We start from the raw sequence: 19,698 nt of genomic DNA, 5'->3' as shown, positions 1-19,698 counted from the left end.
TATCCCCGAACCAGTCGCGGAGCTGCGGCTTGCAAGCACGCCCGCTTCGGATACAACAATCCCTGTCGCCATGGACAATCACGGAGAGCGAGCTCAGGAACGAGGAGAAGCTGGTGGAAAGCGTAAGAAGAGGGATCTGGGCCGGGCTGAGTGGAGGTATGTCGGGCGGGTGGACAGAGATCCCATGTGCAACAGCCACCAGCTAACAATGCAAGTCGACAAAATTTAGATAAACGAGCGCGCAACGACGAAGAGAAGGAGGCGAAACGTCGGAAGATTGAGAATGGCGAGGAAGTTCCCACTCCGGTGTATGCTACGCATTTCTCCCAGGAGGATATCGAGAATGAACAGAGACGGCCGAAGAAGAAGGTTGCGGTGCTGCTTGGCTACTCTGGGACGGGCTACAAGGGGATGCAATTGTTCGTTCTGTGCAGCGATGTCACCTGACTGGATCTCATAGCTAATTCTGAGCAGGAGCGATACCGAGAAGACGATTGAAGGAGAGCTTTTCACCGCGTTTGTCGCTGCGGGAGCTATTTCCAAAGCCAACGCTGCTGACCCCAAGAAGTCGTCTCTGGTGCGTTGCGCACGTACTGATAAGGGTGTCCACGCTGCGGGTAACGTCGTTTCCCTAAAACTGATCGTCGAGGATCCCGATATCGTCCAGAAGATCAACGAGAAACTGAGTCCTCAGATCCGGGTATGGGACATTTTGCTCGCCAACAAGTCCTTCAGCGCATACCAGATGTGCGATTCGCGTATTTACGAATACCTTATTCCTACATATTGTTTTCTCCCTCCTCACCCCAGTACCTATCTCGGACGCAAGCTTCCGGAGATTGCTGAGAAGCATGGTGATCTAGAAGCGTTCAAGGCGCGTCAGGAGGAAGTTGCTGGATTCTGGGAGGAGGTTGATGAGAAGTATATCCAGCCAGTGCTGAAGGATATCCCAGAAGATATTCGCAAACTTGTCGAGAAGGCGCTCTATATAGAGCAGTCCGATTCACCCTCTGATGAAGGCGAGGTATCTGGCGACAAGGAAAAATCCAGTACGTCGGCTGCTGAGGACACGACCAGCGCGCCTGCAGAGGGCGCAGCGAACACAGAGGCTGATGAAGAGCTGCGGCGACGTGTCATCGAGGCAGTGAAGACTGTGAAGGCTGCATACAACAAGGCCAAGCGCGCGTACCGCATCCCGCCATCACGTCTAACGCGCGTCCAGGTTGCACTGGAGAAGTACGTCGGCACACGTAATTTTTGGAACTACACCATCCAGAAGACCTTCAATGATGCTTCTGCCAAGCGGCACATCAAATCGTTCAAGGCTGATACCAAGCCAGTCATCATCAACGGTACCGAATGGCTTAGCCTTAAGGTTCATGGACAGAGCTTCATGATGCACCAGATTCGCAAGATGGTCGCCATGGCCGCTTTGGTTGTTCGTTGCGGTTGCGATCCCAAACGCATCGAGGAGGCATACGGGCCGACCAAGATCGCCATCCCCAAGGCCCCAGGACTAGGTCTACTCCTCGAACGCCCCGTATTCGAGTCGTACAACAAGAAAGGAGCCATGGTGAATGACAGGAAGCCGATTAATTTCGATGAATATACTGAAACGATGAACGAGTTCAAGCAACGCGAGATCTACGACCGTATATTCCGTGAAGAGGTCGAAACCAATGCGTACGTTTTCTGCCTTATCGCATCGTTTTCCCGACTAATGAATATTACTCTAGCTTCACGTCCTTCTTCAACCATATCGACCACTACTCGCTGGAAGAGTTCCTCTATCTCACATCTGGCGGAATTCCTGCTGCCAGACCGGCGCAACAGGACCCTTCAGCCGCCCAGGGAACCAAGGACGAATCGGATAAGAGCAACAGGAGGTCTCAACGAGAAGCCCTGAGGGAAGTAGAGCAGGAATCGGAAGACGAAACGAATCCTGCCGAGGGTGGATGATTAGCTATCTGTATATGTATATTACTCTTCCGAAACCGTGACGATACACCGCAATACACAGGCCGATTTCAGCATCTAGACAAAAGCAGATCTCGCACCGCAACAAGGAGAATGTGGAAGAAGATGTGCAAGACGGCCACGAGGGAGGTCCGTTTAAGATTGAAAAAAGCGCGGAATTAAGACAGCTCCGAGGGCGGTGTGGAGGGGCAGTATGGTGGCATGCTTGACTGGTTTCCATTCTGCCACCCTCTCCATCTTCTTTCGTTTCTCCCACCACAAATTCTAACTATGGCGGCCAGTTCACCAGTGACGGATCCTCTCCGGATTCTTCCACCGGAGATTGTTCTGCGAGTTCTGGAATTTGCCTCGGTTTCCACCCTCGCATCCTTGACCGCTGTATCGAAGGCCTGGCACAATTTCATCGACGTCACACACCAGGATGCCATTTACTCCTCCGATTCGAAAACTACCCAACCTTCAGGAGGCGCAAAAGATTTCTCCTTCCTTTCTGATTACTCCAGTTTCTCCAACCTCTTCAAGGACACGGAGTCATGGAAGGACCTATGCAAACGTCAAACGTTACTCGCCCGCAATTGGGATTCTTCGCACCCAGTTAGCCGAGAGTCCGTGATGCAGATCGGCAACGACCCTGTCTGGCGGTTCCGTGCCGATTTCAAGCGCCGGATCTTTGTTTCAACGTCGCATGCGGGAGGTTTAAATGTCACCGACATGGATACCGGCCGTGTTCTATGGCGACTCCCCTCTACGTTGGAGGGCGATGATGACAATGCGGTTCGTCCGTATGCGCATTTGGAGTACCAGGACGGCATGGCTGTTTTTGATCGAGAGGGTGATGCTGTTGAAGTCTGGCAGGCAGATCTGGACGGTGCCCCACGTGGGGAATTTCGACGCATCGCGGTCTTGAATCATGACTGCCAGACTAGAGGCTTTCAGCTATCCTACTGGACGCTTTGTGTCGTATCTAATGAGGAGAAGGGATTCGTGTATGATATGACGCAGCGACCCCCTAAGTTAACCGCGGAGATTGCGATTGCTCCGCACGCCGTTGGCCATCTAGACCAGGACCAAGACGCCGTTATTTACTCTATGGGCGAGCGAGGCTATCACGCGTACAAGAAAAGTGGAGAGTTTTTGGGAGTGCTACTACCTTCGCATACCAAAGACATTTATCACATAAACCCGCCGGCTGACTCCTCTTCTTCAGCTAGCCGGCGTGGCTTAGCAGAGCGATTGTTCCCTCCCGGAACATCCCGTCAAGACTGTTTGACCCCAATAAAGGTCGACAAAGGCCCTCTCCCGGAACCAGATGACCCCGAACATGTTCGGAATGACAATGATGAATGGGGAGCTGGTATGCTTCATGGCGAGCTCTTTGTTGGTTTCTCTCGCGCTGGCCGTGTTTTCATTTGCCCCAACTGGCGGAAATGTCTCCACAACACGGGACTTGGTCCTACAGATTATGGTTCCATCATCGAATGTGAATCTGACGGGTCAAGCTTTGACTTGGGCGGTTGGCTGTCAGTGCGGAATCACCGTATCATATTCGAGATCCAAGATCGCGTCTACGTTGTTGCGCTGGATGACGATAATAGGATCCAGGATGTTGATAATCCTACTCGGGCCTGTTACTCGATGCTCACTAGCTCTGCTCCACAACTGGCTGTGCCGGTCAGTTTCATGGCACTATATGATGACGCGATTATGACTACATATACCGTACGTCCAACTCCTGATATGAACATGACATTGAAAGAGATCTGATATAACTGCGAAATTACAGACCCTGGGTTGGCGACAACCAAACCCGAACGGACCTCGGGACGATGGCCCTGCCCGCATCTTCCCGACGAAAGCTATTCGCATTATTAGCCTCGCACCCAACTTCACTAAAAAGTCCTCCTCGACTTCCGGCGAAGAGGATGTATGGCACTCAGACCCGTATCGTCCTAGAGCGGATGACATGCAAGCCGGCCTACTGCGACTTGTTAGTATGCTCGGGGAACAGTTTGGCGAAGAAGAGGACGAAGCAGAAGAAGAGAATAGTGTGGAGATAGAGACCGTGGTTGCAGGCCTCCACGCCGATGATATTGAAGGAGAGTTGGAGGAAGAAGAACATGGATATACAAATACCAATGAGCATGCCGATGGTGACACCTAGGTCTGAGGACATGCCGAGGATGATACTGCCATTCAGCGCCTCTGAATCGGAGCCAGCAGTCGGCGGTCGGCACTCGGCAGTCAAGCATATATACCTTTCTGGAAACCCAAGCTGCTTGATTGCTCCCCTGCTGAGCTGCGGAATTTCAGGTTATTGGGCTGCCGCTCTCTACGTGTGAGTTTGCAGCGATGACAATTCGCATAGTATTAGAACGCATCAGCTCATCCTCGTGCACTAACTCTTCTCTAGGCTACCCGAAGCAAGTCATTTTAAAGCATCATTACGACGTGAATATCTTCTACGCAGGGCCCGTGTCTGGAGGAGTAGGGCTAGTGTTTATGAGACGCATTATCGAATGCGCCTAGCCAGGCAATCCGGACTTATGGCCCTTTTACGACTGACGCTTTCGATCCTGTCAATCATATCTGTATTAAATGGTCTATAGAGAGAAGTACAAAATACCCAGACATCATCATAAAGTTATGTTATAGCACAAACTTCAAGTTTCTCGACGATTCCATTCCAGTTAGGAAGGAATATGGCCACAGCCGGACTACATCCATTGTCTACCGCTGCTAGCCATCTACGCCCTGTCATCAGATCCGTGGACACTTGTGGTTGATGACGAAGATAGCAAAGCACTGGATTAGCTCTCGAAACCACATAGAATTCAGCTTCCTGTGCATGATCTCTATCGTGAGCGACAATTACCTCCCTCTAACCGGAGACATGTACATATTAGCCGACAACTGTCTTATGACTGCTGAACCGTCCACACAAGGGTTCCGTTATCGATAATTATACGTGAGTCACGAATGACCTCCCTTACGAGAACAAAAAAAAAAAAGCCAAACCCCGTCCACGGGATCTGCCCTTCGGCCCACACGGATGGCATCTTTAGTCTCGTGTGGTGTGACCTGAATGCCCGAGAAAATCCCATCCCGAAAAATATTCTCGCGCTGTTGTATAACTCCGCGGCCTTGGCATAAACCAACAACAGATGTATGCAGACTTGGGCTTGCGATGTCTGAGTCATGTCTGTCCATTTTTACGTTACTATATGTGAGAGGTCATCGACATCCGTATTGAACAGTTCCAGTATGATATCACAAGAACGTCAGTTTTGCGCACGTCAGACGGTGGCTGAGAAAACGCTCGCCAATAATGGACATCTTCTAGAACGACTAGGTCATGCTTCTCCCGCGGAGATGATTCTCTCCGCGGTTCAAGCTTCCGATCGTTCCTTTTTCCCAAGCCACGTGGGTACGGATGTGTAAATAGAACTTATTCATTGGCAGCAAGCTATTTAACGGTCGTGTTTTCGCTGTCGCTATACTTCACCACAAAGTTCTCAATTACTGTCCACTACAATGGATCACCGACTCTCCGTCGCTTCACAAGCCGCCCTCGCTGCAGTCGCGGGCTACTGCATTTACAAAGCAGTCAACTCTCGACAATGGCAGCAGTCCTCCAAAGAGGAAGCGCCCAAAGCTCCTCCATCCGGGCCTCTCACCCCCGAACAGGTCCACATCATCAAAGCCACTATCCCGGTCCTGAAGGAACATGGCCCTACCATCACGACCGTGTTCTACAAGAACATGCTGAACGATCATCCCGAGTTGAACACGGTGTTCAACACATCAAACCAAGTCAATGGCCATCAAGCTCGGGCCCTAGCAGGGGCTCTCTTCGCGTATGCCGCGAACATCGACAACCTCGATGCCTTGGGCCCTGCGGTGGAACTCATCTGTAATAAACACGCCTCACTATACATCCAACCCGACGACTATAAGATTGTCGGGAAATATCTTCTCGAGGCGATGCAGGAGGTATTAGGTGAGGCATGTACTCCGGAGATCTCTGATGCCTGGGCCACAGCCTACTGGGCCCTTGCCAATATCATGATCGGTCGGGAAGGCACCCTATACAAGCAAAGTCAGGGCTGGACAACCTGGCGGAAGTTCCAAATTGTCCAGAAAGACTGCGAATCGGATGAAATCACCTCCTTCTACCTCAAACCCGTCGACGACAAACCCCTTCCCCCTTTCAAGCCAGGACAGTACATCTCCGTGCGCGTCGATGTACCCGAGTTGAATTACCCACAGGCACGTCAATACTCGCTCAGTGACCACCCTCGATCCGATTATTACCGGATCAGCGTCAAGAAGGAAACCGGCCTCGATCCTCGCGCCCCTGGAGCCAAGCAACACCCAGGATATGTGTCGAATATCCTGCATGACGTTTCGAAGGAGGGCGACGTGGTTGAGGTCTCCCACCCGTACGGTGACTTCTTTATTGAGAATGTAGAGGCCTCCCACCCCGTGGTGCTGCTCTCCGCCGGTGTCGGACTCACCCCCATGATGTCTATCCTCAATACTATCACCAGTACCAAGTCTTCCTCGCAACGCAAGATCCACTTTATCCACAGCTCCCGCACCAGCCAAGCCCGCGCATTCAAGGACCATGTACAACGAATGGAGAAGGAGTTTCCGAACATGAAGGCGACTTTCTTCTTGAGTAAGCCGTCGGAGGATGACCAGGCCGGCATCGACTACCACCATATTGGGCGCATTGACCTAAAGGTCCTCGGCCACTCGTCTGACCTCTATTTGGATAACCCTCTCACGGAAGTTTACATTTGTGGCCCCGACAACTTCATGACCGAGGTGCAAAGTATGCTGAAGGCTCGGGGAGTCAGCGACAACCGTATCAAGTTGGAACTGTTTGGCACAGGCGGCGTTCCCCGCAATTGACTGTTTCTCTCAACCTGTACAATAGAACTCTCCATACATGTACTATATCAATATTTCGCTCGTGTGTAAATTGTGACTATGCTATCCCTTTATACGGGGCAATTTATAAACTCGGGCAGAATTGGCGGGTCATCCTTCTGGCTTCATAGTTTCCGACTGTGCGCGGGGATTTTTAAAATGTCTATGCGCCGTGTGACAATCCTGCGGTGCTTCCCAACCGATCCATCTCTCGCCGTCCCAGATGGCATATCCCCACTCCCAAAACAAGTCGGCTATGATAACTTCACAGGTTGGGGCGTTCAGGATCCTCCAACCAATACCAGGTAAACGCAATATTCGATCGTTCGCTTAGTAATAGTGGGAGCAGCAATGTTTGTAGTCCCTTGAAATCTCTCCCGACATCGAATCGAGTTTCATATCAAGGTCGAAGGCTCATCAAACATCGAAGTCACCCGCCACTGTCTAGTAGACCAAAAGACTCTTTGTATCTCCAGGACTAGGATATTCCTTGTCTTCGTGACATACCGAACGGATCTATCCTGGGATTCTCATCGATTGATGCCTCCCTTTCTTTATCTTCTTCATGTCGTGCCCGACGATCTCCTTCTATATTTTCCACAGGATCCCTTCTTTTCATCACTAGTTTTGATCGTCAAGCAATTCAGCCAGGTCATCAGTTCCACGCCGCGCCTCATTATATGGATAAATGTCTCTATAGTCCATATAAGAAAGTGCCTTCTCTATACACGACTTAATAGAGGATTCGGCAACTAACAGCTAGTAATGGTCATTGGAGCATCTGGCGCGTGACATGCGCTGGACAAGAGGTTCTGTACCTTAGGTAGACAGGTATATGTATTCGCAATACTATCTGTCATGAAGCGTTCCTCGGAAATCATTTTGGCACACCACTCCCAACAGATCCACGTATTAAGGAATTAGCTTCCCGTAATATACTTCATCTACACCTTACACCAGAGACCAAAAAGATCCAAACTACATTGGTAGAGTTCGAAAAGCCTACCACAAGTCTAATACGCTAGATACCAAGTTGAGAAACAGCCAAATTGAATTATGAACTGACGAAAGGAAAGGCGCTATGTATCATTAATGTACGATAAGAACAGGAATCCGGCTCTGACAGAATCTTGGAAGTCATATAACCAGGTTCACAGGCCATTGGAAACCAGCAAGTCAAAGTCAGAGTACAAAAGAAAACATGTCAAATGGCAAGTGGTACACCAACACCGAAAGACAAATGGAAGAATACACTTGGATCAACAGAGAAAGATATCACAAGTCCAGCGACAATATCTCACCGAAGTGGAAGTAGACAAACCGAAGCCACCCACGCGTCTCTAAAACATCAAAGAGCGAGCCTTCTGATGCCGACCATCCGCACCACGGACCTCAGGTTGCGATTGGGTATGCCGGTGCCTCGGTCGGGTAGGAGACGGTGGTCCTGCCAAGGGAGGGACTGTGTCTTTCATCGGTGGGGGAGGAGGGGGCCCGCTGGCAGGACGATCCACAGCTTCTCTCCGAGGCGCCTTCATGCTACGTTCACGCTTCAGCACCAACTCAGTCCAGGGCTTGGCCTGGCCACTTCCGGAAGACTTGCCCACTGCGTCAGACAACACTGTCAGCCAGCCTTCCTTGTCGGCTCTGCTATCCGCGTAGAAATCAATGACTTCGCCATTTGCAAAGCGGATGCGGAACCCTTCTTCGACAAACATGTAGCCTTCTTCCTCCTCAGCAAAGGCAGACTTGCGTCGCTTTCCACCCTTGGTGGTGGTTTCCTTCTGTGTGAGGGAAGAACGGTCGTCGATCAACTTGGCTGCCTTCGAAAGGTTGATGGTAGCACGAGGTTGACGAGTAGTCTCATGGAAAGCTGTAAGCTTAGAGCCCTGAAGTTTGAAGAAGCGCCGGCGCCAGAACTAAAACATGGTCAAGTCAGTCAAAGGATTAACTATGAAGGTAAATGACTAGATACGTACCGGGCAGTCGCCGCCCTGCTGCGAAAGGAAGCCTTCCCAGCTGCGAGACGACACATTCTCAGCCTCGCGCATTTCCCGAATGCATGCGTTCATGCTCTTAGGCATGTCGTCATCGTTGGCGCCCTTTGGCTTGGGGACAAACAGCAGCTGGAGCTCCAGCTTGCCAATCTTGTAAGGGGGCCGACGCTGGGAAGTTGAGGCGGTGCTCTTCTTGCTCTTTACGCTGTTTGGCTGCTCTTCGACCGCCCATTCGTTAAAGCAAGCGATATCAACATTGTAAGGGCGGCCAAATGCATGCTTTTCATGATCACTCAAAGCCACGTAAGCACGGGCAAAGCTGCCGTCTCGGGCAATCAAAGTTCGCAACCTGTCCCAGACGGGGGCGTTAACATCGCGACTCTTCTGCTGCTGAGATGCCAGTTGTTGCTTCATCTCTAACTCCTTCCGTTTCCGGGGAGAAGCAAAGACTCTACTGAAAGTCGAGGCTTTCTGACGGCTGGGAGATGATGAAGTCGCCGACTCCTGAGGACGAAGCTTGTCATCGTCAACCTTCATTTGCAGTGTAAGCTGAAATTCGAGATCATTTTGCACGATAAGCTCAAATTCTTGGCCTATAGGAGCGGTCTTGCCCAGCTCGAGCCATGCTGTGGTAACGCAATGAAGACCATTATCAAGAGTGAGAGCGAAGTAAGAGCGTTCGCCTGATTTGGTTAGACTTTTTTTTTTCCCCGAACACATTATTGCAGTACATACCTCGCGGAAGGGGAAGATCCAGATATTTCATGCCCACAACTTTGACGAAAAGGCGGCCACGCTCTTCGCCCTCTTCCAGTGCCCCATTTAGTGCAGGTTCTGGTTCCTCGACTGCTGCAGTTTCCTGCACGTTACTTTGCTGGCCGGGAAGAGGTGGCACAGGCCCAGACAGTGGTTTCTTGCGAATCGCACTGCTTGGAGCTCTAACACTCGAACGGCGTATCTTCCCATTCCAGGGCTCAGTGGTCCAAGTCTGCTGACTCGCTTTGCGTGGAGTAGGGGCAGGTTTCTTTCCTTCCGGGCTAGAGGGCGCACCGTTAGGGGCAGGAACAGGTTCCTCGTCGTTACGGCTGCTCGCGATAATGACCTTCGTATTTTGTCTCATGAGGTAGCCGCGCTGTTGCGGAGTATTGCGGTTAGCTGACTGTTCTAGGGAATGCTTGAAGGAATCCTGGGCTGGTCGGGTGCCAGAATACAACTGAGAAAGGGAGGTTTCAAACGCCACCTTTTGGGACTCAATGACTCGGTCAAATTCTTTGTCCAGGCCAAAGCCGAGGCTCTCTTCCTGGATGCTAAATGGGATATCTAGCTTCATCAAACTGGTCTGTCGCTGTGTCGGTTCCTTGGCTGGTTGAACAGGGGCCTCTCCATCCTCAGCGGCGTGGTGAGATTCGTTAGACTCCTGTTTGCTCAGGAGTGGCATTGGAGGAGGCTGTTGGCCGCTAACCTTGCGGCGGGTAGCAGCCATAGTCTCCATGTCGGCAGGGGTCAGAGACGGACGGGTTTTGAGGGAACCTCCTGGGGCCTTTATTGTTGCGACGGGATCTGGGACCGTTTCTTCAGGGGTAACTTCACGGTCACTGTACTCATCATCAACCGGATGTCTGATTACAGATTCCGGGGTTGAAGGCTCAGACATCTCCTCCTGGTTGTCAGGAGTCGATGGGCGATGAAGTGATTCCCTAATGGCTTCCATTCGAAGAGGAGAAAGGCCTCTGACTACCCCCTGGTGTGGAGCATCCTCAATCGCTCCATTAGCGGTAGTATGGTCAGTTTTATTCTCGGGCACTGGCGTTGACTGCTCATCTGAGGACTGCGAATGGAAACTCTGGTGAGGGTTATCTTCGTTTTGATGCGAATATTGGCTGCTTCCTTCACTGGCCAATTTGTTCTGGAGACTCTTGTAAGAAGACTCATTCGAAGGAACGGTTCCATAATAAGAGGGAATATCATAAAGGTCATCATCATGCTCTTCCTCCTTGATCACAACACTGCTGTTGTCGTCGTCATCATCATGGATTTCATTATCATTCTCAAGCGACGGGATAGGGACATCCGGGTCATATTGTCCATAATGCTTGGGGCTTGAGGGTGGCTGTGAGTACTCCTCAAAGGAATCATCCTGGAAACTCTCGCTCCTCCGCAGGTCACGAAGGATGGAGTCCCTGGAAATGCGAGGCGCAGTGAAGGTCTCCGGAGTGTCGTCAGCTTGCCCGTTCTTTTTCTCGTGGCGATCGTCCTCGTGCTTGTTGGAACCCATCTCTGTGTTAGCCTGGGGCCCACCAGCTGCCTCCGCATGCGCAATCTCGGGCGCTGGGGATTCGGAGACCCCGCGGGGCTTCTTTTCTTGGATCATCATTAGGCGTAACCTATCTTCCAGTGACATGGCAGAGTGGGGACGTTCAGTAATGTCTGATTTACTGTACTGTGACGGACCCGGGGGAGATGGCAAAGTGCGCTGGCCACCACTGCCCAGTTCTAGTGCGGTCGAAAACTTGGCGGGGGACGTGCGACCTGTGGCTGGAAGGGGGGGTAGAGGACGGCGCTCTTCATTTGAGTCGAGAGGTTCAACGCGCGCCTCTCTTGCCTGTGCCTCCTGCCGAGAAGAAGGTCGCGGATCCGGCCTGTGATTCTCATCGTCGTCCGTGAACGGGTCTTCATCCTCCTTGATGAGATCACCGTTAGCATTGGACGGGCTCATATAGCGCCAATCCTCGGGCAACACCACCGGGGTCTTCTCGAGATCCTCCAACGAAGCGTCGAAGCTATCATCGCGGTCCATAGAGAAGTCATGGTCAAAGCTCACGTCGCCATCTTCTTCTTCTGAGTCGTAACTGCCGTCGCGAGATCCCGACGCAATGGAGGACGGATCAGGCGTGGTCATCTCATACTCGTTGACTTGTGGCGGTGCGGCGTCGAAAGTGACACTTTTGGGGTGTCGGCCGTCAAAATCGGCCCAGATCTCACTTTCCGGGTTGAATCCAGCGTCCTTCATGCCAAAGCGACTCGCACGAGACAGCGAAGATTTCGCAGGCGGTACCTGGTCTTTACTGGGCGATGGAGGCCTGGGACCAGCCTGAGCACTCTCCGGCCGGTTGGGACTCTGAGCGGATGGGGCCTCCTTTTGAGACCGGTGGGTCGCGAGCGGTCGCTGGGGCACGTAAACATGCGCGGGGTCGTACTCGTTATTGTAGTCGCGCAGCATGTTACTGTTGCGAACGCGGGATTGCCGCTTCAGATTCTCCAGCGATGCGCGCTTGGAGGGAGAAAACGGGGAGTCTGGATCATACGGCGCCTGGTTTTCTTGGCTCCTCTGGAACGGTGAACCCGACTCGCGCCCTTGCCAGAAGAGGCGCGATGAGGATTGACCGTCATAAGGCGAGGAGTCCTGCTTGGTGACCTAATCGGGTGTCAGCATATTCTTGTAAGCCGAGGCGATTTGCAGTCATGAGAGGCTCACCCTTGTTGGCTGGTTCCAGATGGGTGAGTTGCGTCTCTGCGCCATGGGGCTCACCTCCGAGAGGGGCCTCTGACCCGTGCTGGTACCCATTCTGATAGTCGGGTGGACGCAGGATCAAACGGATGGGGTTGGAAAGGAAACTATTCAAAGAGAATACAGGACGAAAACAACGCTGGAGATGAAAATATCAGCCGTGCTACAACAACAATATCCAGCAGGGTTCCTCGGACAGCGAGCATCCCTTGCTGGGTCGACGCGCCATACCTGTTTTTGATAAACAACAACAATCGTGGCAATCGAGATCCGACTTTCTCATAACAATCGTAATGGATAATGTGTCACCTTCGGCAGATCATGCAAGCAGATCGCCGATTTCAGTGCTTTGTTTTCTGGGCTGGTACTGATGGGGACGAGAGAATACTAGTGCGGTCGTGAACCAGGGAAGAGATCTTGAATGTCGTCACCGGCAATGCGTAACAAAGGGTACACACATGCAGGACTCAGCGAACAAACGAGGGGGAAGAGAGAAGCGAACAAAAGAGAGAGGAGAAAGAGATAAGCACACATCCACTGTGCGTCGAGGATGAGGAGGGGGCAGAACGTTAAGTAGTTGGAGGTTCGATCGACTCGTGCGCGATAAGCTGGAGATGTTGACATCCGCTCGGCGGGAGTTGCCCCGACAACCATTGGGGCCTTGAGGCCTGAGTGCCTGGGCGCCTGGCGGGCCCAGATCCCGCTAGGCCGCATAGGGACTAGTGTGACCGCTCCAGATTCTGCCAGGTTTTTTTTTTTATTCCGCCGCTTCAACTTCATGACATCCATGACATAGACAACCCCCAGCCATGTATCCGTTAGGCAGAATATCGCTGCCTCTGCGGTCTCCAGTATGTCTGTTCTGTCAGACTCGGACATCTCTGTCGTCTCCCCAGATCTGGCAGTCCTCCCGGACAATCGCCTCGGGTCGTCTCCGTCGCAAAGCCGCCCGCATGGCTCTCTCCCCTAATGTCGCCAAACCGTCGTTGAAACCGAAGCGGAACGATCGTGATCGCGTCGGACCCTTTGCTGGAATGAATCAGACCAATGCGCGCATCCGGGATGACCCCCGGTCGCGGTCTCCAGCGTCTCTCAAACGCTCAGGCGCACCCTCTGACGAGTCGTCGTGGCGGAAGAACGACAGCCAACTCTACAAGGCGTTGAAGATGCAGACAGCGTTGGCCCCGGTACCATATGGTCGCCGAGCTGCGATCAAGTCTAAAATCGCCGACATCACCAGTTTCGATCAGTTCCCGCTCCTTCCCATCGTCCGACACTCGATCTTCTCTCAGGCGCTCCCGGGCCTGCACGATGTCACGCCGACGCCAATCCAACGAGTCGCCATCCCACGGCTGTTAGATGACGCGAGAAAAGGCAAAAAGACACAAGCGCTCGCCGAGGACGAGCCCAACTACGATCAGTACCTTCTCGCTGCGGAAACCGGCTCCGGAAAGACCCTCGCGTACCTGATCCCCCTTGTCAACGCGGTCAAGCAGCAGGAGGCGGTGGAGAAGGAGGAAGAGAAGCGCGAAGAGGAGGCCAAGGCGAGAGAGCAGGCAGAGAAGCTCAACAACCAGGCGTTCGACATCGAGCCCGAGCTCCCCCCGCTGTCCAACGCCGGCCGGCCGAGAGTGATCATCCTGGTCCCCACGGCGGAGCTGGTGGCCCAGGTCGGCGCCAAGGTGAAAACGCTATCACACACCATCAAGTATCGGTCAGGAATGATCTCCTCGAACCTGACTCCGCGTCGCATCAAGAACACGCTCTTCAACCCCGATGGCATTGACATCCTCGTCACCACCCCCCATCTGCTCTCCTCCATCGCCAAGACCGACCCATACGTCCTCAGTCGCGTCAGCCACCTCGTCCTCGACGAGGCGGACTCGCTTCTCGACCGCTCCTTCCAGCCCATCACGACCGAAATCATCGAAAAGGCCTCGGGCTCTCTCCAAAAACTCATCCTCTGCTCGGCGACCATCCCCCGCAGTCTGGACAACTTCCTGCGCAAGAAATACCCCGACATCCAGCGCCTCACCACCCCCAACCTGCACGCCATCCCGCGCCGCGTCCAACTCGGCGTGGTCGACATCCAAAAGGACCCCTACCGCGGTAACCGCAGTCTCGCCTGCGCAGACGTGATCTGGTCCATCGGCAAGGCCGGCGACTCAGAACCCGCTGGTCCGTTCGCGGCCTACCAGGGCCCCAACGTGAAGAAGATTCTCGTGTTCGTCAACGAGCGCGAGGAGGCCGACGAGGTCGCCCAGTTCCTCCGGTCGAAGGGCATTGACGCCCACTCCTTGTCCCGCGACTCCAGCGCCCGCCGCCAGGAGCAGATCCTCGCCGAGTTTACCGAAGCTGCCACGCCGCCGAGCTCCGACGAGATCATGCTGGCGCAGAAGAAAGGGCGACAGGAGGACGTGATTCCCTTCGAGAGGCCGTCCAAGCCGCACGAGCCTCACAAGCTGCCTAACACGAAGGTGCTCGTCACGACCGACATCGCCTCGCGGGGCATTGACACGCTCGCCGTTAAGACCGTCATTCTGTACCATGTGCCGCACACGACCGTCGACTTCATCCATCGACTCGGCCGTCTGGGGCGGATGAACAAGCGCGGCCGCGGTATCGTCCTGGTCGGGAAGAAAGACCGCAAGGACGTCGTGAAGGAGGTGCGCGAGGGCATGTTCCGCGGGCAAGCGCTGATCTAGACGCCCGGTCAACACTAGCAATAATAAATTCGGCACAGGCGTTCCAACCGGCGTATCAGGATCAGGAGGCAATGTACACTATTCCAACAACCATATATGTACCATATTGTATAGTATCCTCTAGCATAGACACGAATCCAACTCATCCAAATGACCGACTCCCAATCAGACCGGAATCTGCCTACCCAGTGACCTCCAAAACGCACATCTCTCCCGCAACAGCCCCAGCTCGACATTCTCAAACCCATCCTCCGTCACCACAAACTCCTCCCCATGCCACAGACGCGGCACACCCGGCTCCTCCGCCCCCGTCAGCTTATGCGCGTTCGGATCCCCCGTCTGGAAGAAACTCGCAAACGCCCCAGCATACCCCTCATACACGAGGGGATTACTCTGCTGCACAGCGTTCACCGAATTCCACTATCACCCGTCAGCATCAATCAACCAAATAACATCAAACGCGAGAGCCACCCACGTAGATCGTATCACTCGCATGCTTCGCTGGAGCAATTGTATACTCCCCCAGATACCCGGCCGCGGACGCGGCCCCCGCAATCCAATACGCCGGACAAGTCAGCACCACGTCGCGGTAGACCAGGCCCGCGCGCACAGCCGTCGTATTATACCGCATAGTCTCCGTCCCGCCGCTAACGGGGTAATACCTCCGATCGATGAGGTCGATCTCGCGGGCCGACAGGCCAGGCAGGAACCCGACGAGCCATGCCCGGAAGCCGGCCTCAGACGCATTGAACCCGCCGCTACCCGCCGACGCGCCGAGCCCGGCGGGGACGAAGTTCTCGCCTTCGTGCGAGTTATACATGCCCCAGACGAACTCGGTGCGCAGGGGCCCCCGGCCGACGGCGTCGGTCAGCGTGTCAATCAGGAACTCGCCGTCCACGACAGGGGCCCAGGTATACGAGGAGGTGGTCCAGGTGTGGCTGGCGCTGATGGAGAGACTGGCGTCACGGATGGTCTGGACGTCGACGGACTTCAGACAGGAGAGGGTGTCGGGGGTGTCCGCGCAGCCGGTCAGTTGGGTCAACTGGTCGTAGATGGCCTCTGCTTCGGGGGAGTCGTAAGCGTAGGTCTTTGGCCAGAAAGGCGAGCTGGCGAGTGCCTTGGAGAACAGCTTTGGCTGGGCGCCGCGGCCGTTGGCCAGCACCTGCGCGACGACGGAGCCGCCGCCGGCGGATTGGCCCCAGATGGTGACGTTGTGCGGGTCGCCGCCGAAGTGGTGGATATGCTTCTGCACCCATTTCAGGACGTACTGCTGGTCGCGGAGGCCGGCGTTCAGGTCGGATGTCTTGGACGCTTTGATGGCCTTGCCTGGGAGGAAGCCGAAGGCGTTGACACGGTAGTTTGGATAGATGACGACGTAGTCGTTGAGTGTGCTGGCGTTAAGGACGGGGAAGGAGGACGGCGGCATGGTAAAAGAGGCGCTGCCCTGGATAAAGGCACCGCCGTAATAGACCACGAGCACCGGTCTTGCGGGTTGGGGCGCTGTGGCGGTGTCCCACGGCCGAGAGAACAGCCCTAGGTATAGACAGTCTTCAGAACCATTGACGGTGCGTTGGGGGCACATGTCGAACGGCTGGTCGGTGTCGTAGATGCCATTGGATATTTCGAGAGGCGGCTGAGGTGCTCGAAACCGGTTTTCCCCTGTTGGGGGCGCTGCAAAGGGGATCTTCCGGAAGTATGAGAGATTGTATGTCGCGTCATATCTGCCCTGGAAGGTTCCATAGTCGAGACGAACCAGAGGGTCGTCGTACGCTCTTACAGCAGAGGCCCCAAGGAAGAACAGGCTAGTAATTCTAAGGCAGCTCAGTAGGGATTTCATTATGAAAGCTAGGGTCTAACTCACGGCGTTCATTGTTGACGGTGGAGAAACTGGGAGGAATACAATATATAGAGCAGCATCCTGGCCACTGGCGAATTGGACTCGGGATGATATAGTCCGAGATTAAATTGAGCAGCGCAAATAGCGTCGGCAAGCGTTGCGGTGGAGGATGTGAAGTCGAAGAGAGAAGAAATGGGAGGCTGTCATTGGTGCAGATATATAATTCCTCGGTAGTGCACCGTAATGCGGGGGAACCGCGGAGAAGCGCTCAAGATGGAGGGATTCTCTAGTGTACAAAAGATTGAATTAAAGATGGAGCATAAGTCACTACTCTATACATCAAAGGGCACCGTCCAGAAACACCAAAGACCAGATTTCAACGCCAAACAAATGTTACACGGCCCAACTCCATTCGCAACATCCAACATCCAACATTACAGAGAAGTGTTATCGTCGTTACATGGTCATCCGCAGAGAGCGTGTTCGCCGTCTGCTTGCCCGCGTATTGCGTCGGTCGTCGCACGCTTCGCTGTCGTCGGTCTCGGTGCGTGGCTCAGACAGCTCCGGGGTGGGGGTGACGCCGAAACTGACGCCTCGATATCGGCGGGTGATGCGAGCCTCTTCTTCCGGATAAATAAACCGGTGGACGGTACGGTGATCCATCACGCGTTCCTCATCGTCCATGGGACCGTCCTTGTCGGTCTTGGGCCATTGAAACCCGTACAGCATGGAATGTCGCTCGCAACGGGGACACTCGCGGCGCGTGAGGTACGAATTGTGTTGGACAAACCATATTCCGCACGTGCCACACTCCACCCATCGATCGTATTGCTGCGCGAGCAATTTGGGCGTCTTGGTGTAGTCTCCGGGGACACGCACCCGCTGTAACTCGTCTTCGACAGAGGGAACCACTTGGCGCCGTGTTCGGCGTCTCCTCCGTTTCACCACGGTGCCAGATTTATCGTCTAACTCTAGTGATTCCGACAGCTCGGACAGCACTTCATGTTCGCTGCCGGCGGGGACTTGACGGGAGTCTTCGTCCGGCTGGCTGTCAGGTACACTCTCTCCCTGGGCGATCGCCACAGGTTCATGGGTTGGGGCTTCAGTCGACTCCTCTACCTTTATTTTGACGTCGCAGAGGGAGGTAGGCGCGGTGGAAGTTGACGAATGTTGCGACTCGTCCACTCCGGGGGACGACGAAGTGTCACCATCAGAACCCGGGGGTTGAGTATCAGGGACGTGGACGTGTGCGGTGTGGTCATTTTCAGCGACATCGTTGCTCCTTGACTCTCCTTTCGCTGTATCCGAGGTAGTTTCCACAGCAGGGGGGTTGGTTGTCGGTTGTAGGCCCGGCTCAACAGAGGGGGCATCGTCAGCAAGAGAGACTTCCCTCCGCAGTTTCGAGTACTGGCGGGAGAACTTCCTCTTCTTCTGAGGCGTAGGCGATAGCGAAACGTCCGGCTCGACATCCGGGGCATATTTGCGCTTCTGAGGTGACGGAGATCCATGCGTAGAGGCCGATTCATCGTTGCGCGCCGGCGTCGAAGCCGGGCTTGACGCCTCGGAATCGACCTTGGGTGCCCATCCATTACGAACCGCCTTTTCGCAAGTCGCACAAAGGCACTCACAGTTGTCAATTCCAAAATAATCCTCTCCGTAGGAGACGGTGATCTCCTCTCCAATGTGAATATTCCGGGTCGCCTCGACCTGCATACCTTCGGATCCGCGATTGACGAGGCGGCCATTGGCATTGCAGTCGTGGTTTGCAAAACGGGCGGGGCCCAAGAAAAACGACGGGGTCTTTCGTCGGCTAGACATCACAATACTGAAATCCTTCCTTTTCAGGTCCAAATCCTGTTCCTCTTCCCGGGTCACGGGTACCAGAGTCCCGCTCAGATACTTGATCTCCTGGCCCTGCTTGATGAACTCGCGGGCACAAATCGCGGCTTCCTGCTCGGTAATGGTATACCGATTGGTCGTCGTAACTTCAAAGGGGCAATGCGGCAGGTACATCTCGATGTATTTGCGCAGATGGCGCCGGAACCAGTCTTTCTCGCGGTCATTCCCCAGTTTAGCCATGTACTTCTTGAGACCGGAGATCGCCAACAGTTCGCGTTCGGCTTTGACCACGTCCTTGGCGACGATTACATGGTGTAGGAGAATCTCGGCGACCTTGTCGTCCAGAATCCCTCGCAAAGGGATGTACTTGGTCCGATTCTTGCGCGTGTTCGTCCAAAAGTAAGCCTGGAAGAACGCAACTGTCAGAGCAATTCCTTGCGCGGCAGTGGAAGCGACAACACTTACCCGATCAACCAGCGCATCCGTCGCGACGTCGTCATAGCTGGCCAGTTTCGCCAGGGTGAGACGGTCGCGACGGTCGACGGAGGGGCTGGATCTCGCTTTCGAAGGCGCCATGACAATCAGCAGGTTCAAAAATACCCCATACGCGTCGGTGGTACGGAGTATCTGCAGGGTATGGCTCAGAAGGCGCAGAAGTTATGGGCTGTATTCCTGGACAAGGAGAAGTCGCGGGAAAAGCGGAAAAGAACACCAAGAACTGAGGGAAAGAAGGACGGAAGCCAAAAGGAGCGTGAATGGAAACCAAATTCAGCCTAACAGGTGAGGACCTCACCGAACGACATTCTGGAGAGAGGGAGGAAAAGAGGAAGACCTCCGAGGGGGTTTAGCGCGAGTGAATTGGGGGGGAATGAGAGAGAAGATCCAACACGGCTGCGGTTGCCCATG

The 19,698-nt window shown here is 54.0% G+C and overlaps 6 protein-coding genes across 6 annotated transcripts; 3 read left to right on the top strand and 3 right to left on the bottom strand.

Annotated features, from left to right (window-relative positions):
• Positions 1 to 70: 70 nt before the first annotated feature.
• On the top strand, positions 71 to 4,138 carry BDV59DRAFT_195892 (pseudouridine synthase PUS2; the record flags this gene model as incomplete). Its single annotated transcript, XM_073692644.1, has 8 exons — positions 71 to 156; positions 216 to 419; positions 475 to 1,683; positions 1,737 to 1,951; positions 2,267 to 3,406; positions 3,437 to 3,549; positions 3,580 to 3,696; positions 3,761 to 4,138. The coding sequence occupies 8 exons, from the start codon at positions 71 to 73 to the stop codon at positions 4,136 to 4,138; spliced, it is 3,462 nt and encodes a 1,153-aa protein (XP_073543984.1).
• A 1,253-nt stretch (positions 4,139 to 5,391) lies between these two features.
• Positions 5,392 to 7,026, top strand: BDV59DRAFT_187141 (globin-like protein). Its single transcript, XM_073691144.1, has one exon. The coding sequence runs from the start codon at positions 5,509 to 5,511 to the stop codon at positions 6,889 to 6,891; it is 1,383 nt and encodes a 460-aa protein (XP_073543983.1). The 5' UTR covers positions 5,392 to 5,508; the 3' UTR covers positions 6,892 to 7,026.
• Positions 7,027 to 7,942: 916 nt separating this feature from the next.
• bud4 (putative GTP binding protein (Bud4)) lies at positions 7,943 to 12,468 on the bottom strand (the record flags this gene model as incomplete). The annotated part of the gene is made up of 5 exons (XM_073695612.1): positions 7,943 to 8,825; positions 8,886 to 9,586; positions 9,639 to 11,396; positions 11,433 to 12,318; positions 12,379 to 12,468. 5 exons carry the CDS (start codon positions 12,466 to 12,468, stop codon positions 8,250 to 8,252), a joined length of 4,011 nt encoding a protein of 1,336 aa, XP_073543982.1. The 3' UTR covers positions 7,943 to 8,249.
• A 730-nt stretch (positions 12,469 to 13,198) lies between these two features.
• Positions 13,199 to 15,252, top strand: mrh4 (ATP-dependent RNA helicase MRH4). Its single transcript, XM_073686810.1, has one exon. It carries the CDS (start codon positions 13,221 to 13,223, stop codon positions 15,114 to 15,116), a length of 1,896 nt encoding a protein of 631 aa, XP_073543981.1. The 5' UTR covers positions 13,199 to 13,220; the 3' UTR covers positions 15,117 to 15,252.
• Positions 15,253 to 15,281: 29 nt separating this feature from the next.
• Positions 15,282 to 16,953, bottom strand: BDV59DRAFT_205479 (putative carboxylesterase; the record flags this gene model as incomplete). The annotated part of the gene is made up of 2 exons (XM_073694652.1): positions 15,282 to 15,536; positions 15,592 to 16,953. 2 exons carry the CDS (start codon positions 16,951 to 16,953, stop codon positions 15,282 to 15,284), a joined length of 1,617 nt encoding a protein of 538 aa, XP_073543980.1.
• Positions 16,954 to 17,163: 210 nt separating this feature from the next.
• BDV59DRAFT_187136 (histone-lysine N-methyltransferase set9) lies at positions 17,164 to 19,651 on the bottom strand. Its single transcript, XM_073691143.1, has 2 exons — positions 19,258 to 19,651; positions 17,164 to 19,197 (listed from the first exon to the last, which is right to left on the bottom strand). The coding sequence occupies exons 1-2, from the start codon at positions 19,366 to 19,368 to the stop codon at positions 17,410 to 17,412; spliced, it is 1,899 nt and encodes a 632-aa protein (XP_073543979.1). The 5' UTR covers positions 19,369 to 19,651; the 3' UTR covers positions 17,164 to 17,409.
• Positions 19,652 to 19,698: the final 47 nt, after the last annotated feature.

This window comes from Aspergillus ambiguus (assembly GCF_047715705.1).
Source record: "Aspergillus ambiguus strain CBS 117.58 unplaced genomic scaffold BDV59scaffold_45, whole genome shotgun sequence".
NCBI lineage: Eukaryota > Fungi > Ascomycota > Eurotiomycetes > Eurotiales > Aspergillaceae > Aspergillus > Aspergillus ambiguus.
This window is presented reverse-complemented; position numbering and strand designations above follow the sequence as displayed.

Coding starts and splice junctions, on each gene's coding strand:
- BDV59DRAFT_187141 (XM_073691144.1), top strand. CDS start 5,509: ATGGATCACCGACTCTCCGTCGCTTCACAAGCCGCCCTCGCTGCAGTC.
- mrh4 (XM_073686810.1), top strand. CDS start 13,221: ATGTATCCGTTAGGCAGAATATCGCTGCCTCTGCGGTCTCCAGTATGT.
- BDV59DRAFT_187136 (XM_073691143.1), bottom strand. CDS start 19,368: ATGGCGCCTTCGAAAGCGAGATCCAGCCCCTCCGTCGACCGTCGCGAC. Junction 19,198..19,257: donor CGGATGCGCTGGTTGATCGG/GTAAGTGTTGTC, acceptor GCGTTCTTCCAG/GCTTACTTTTGGACGAACAC.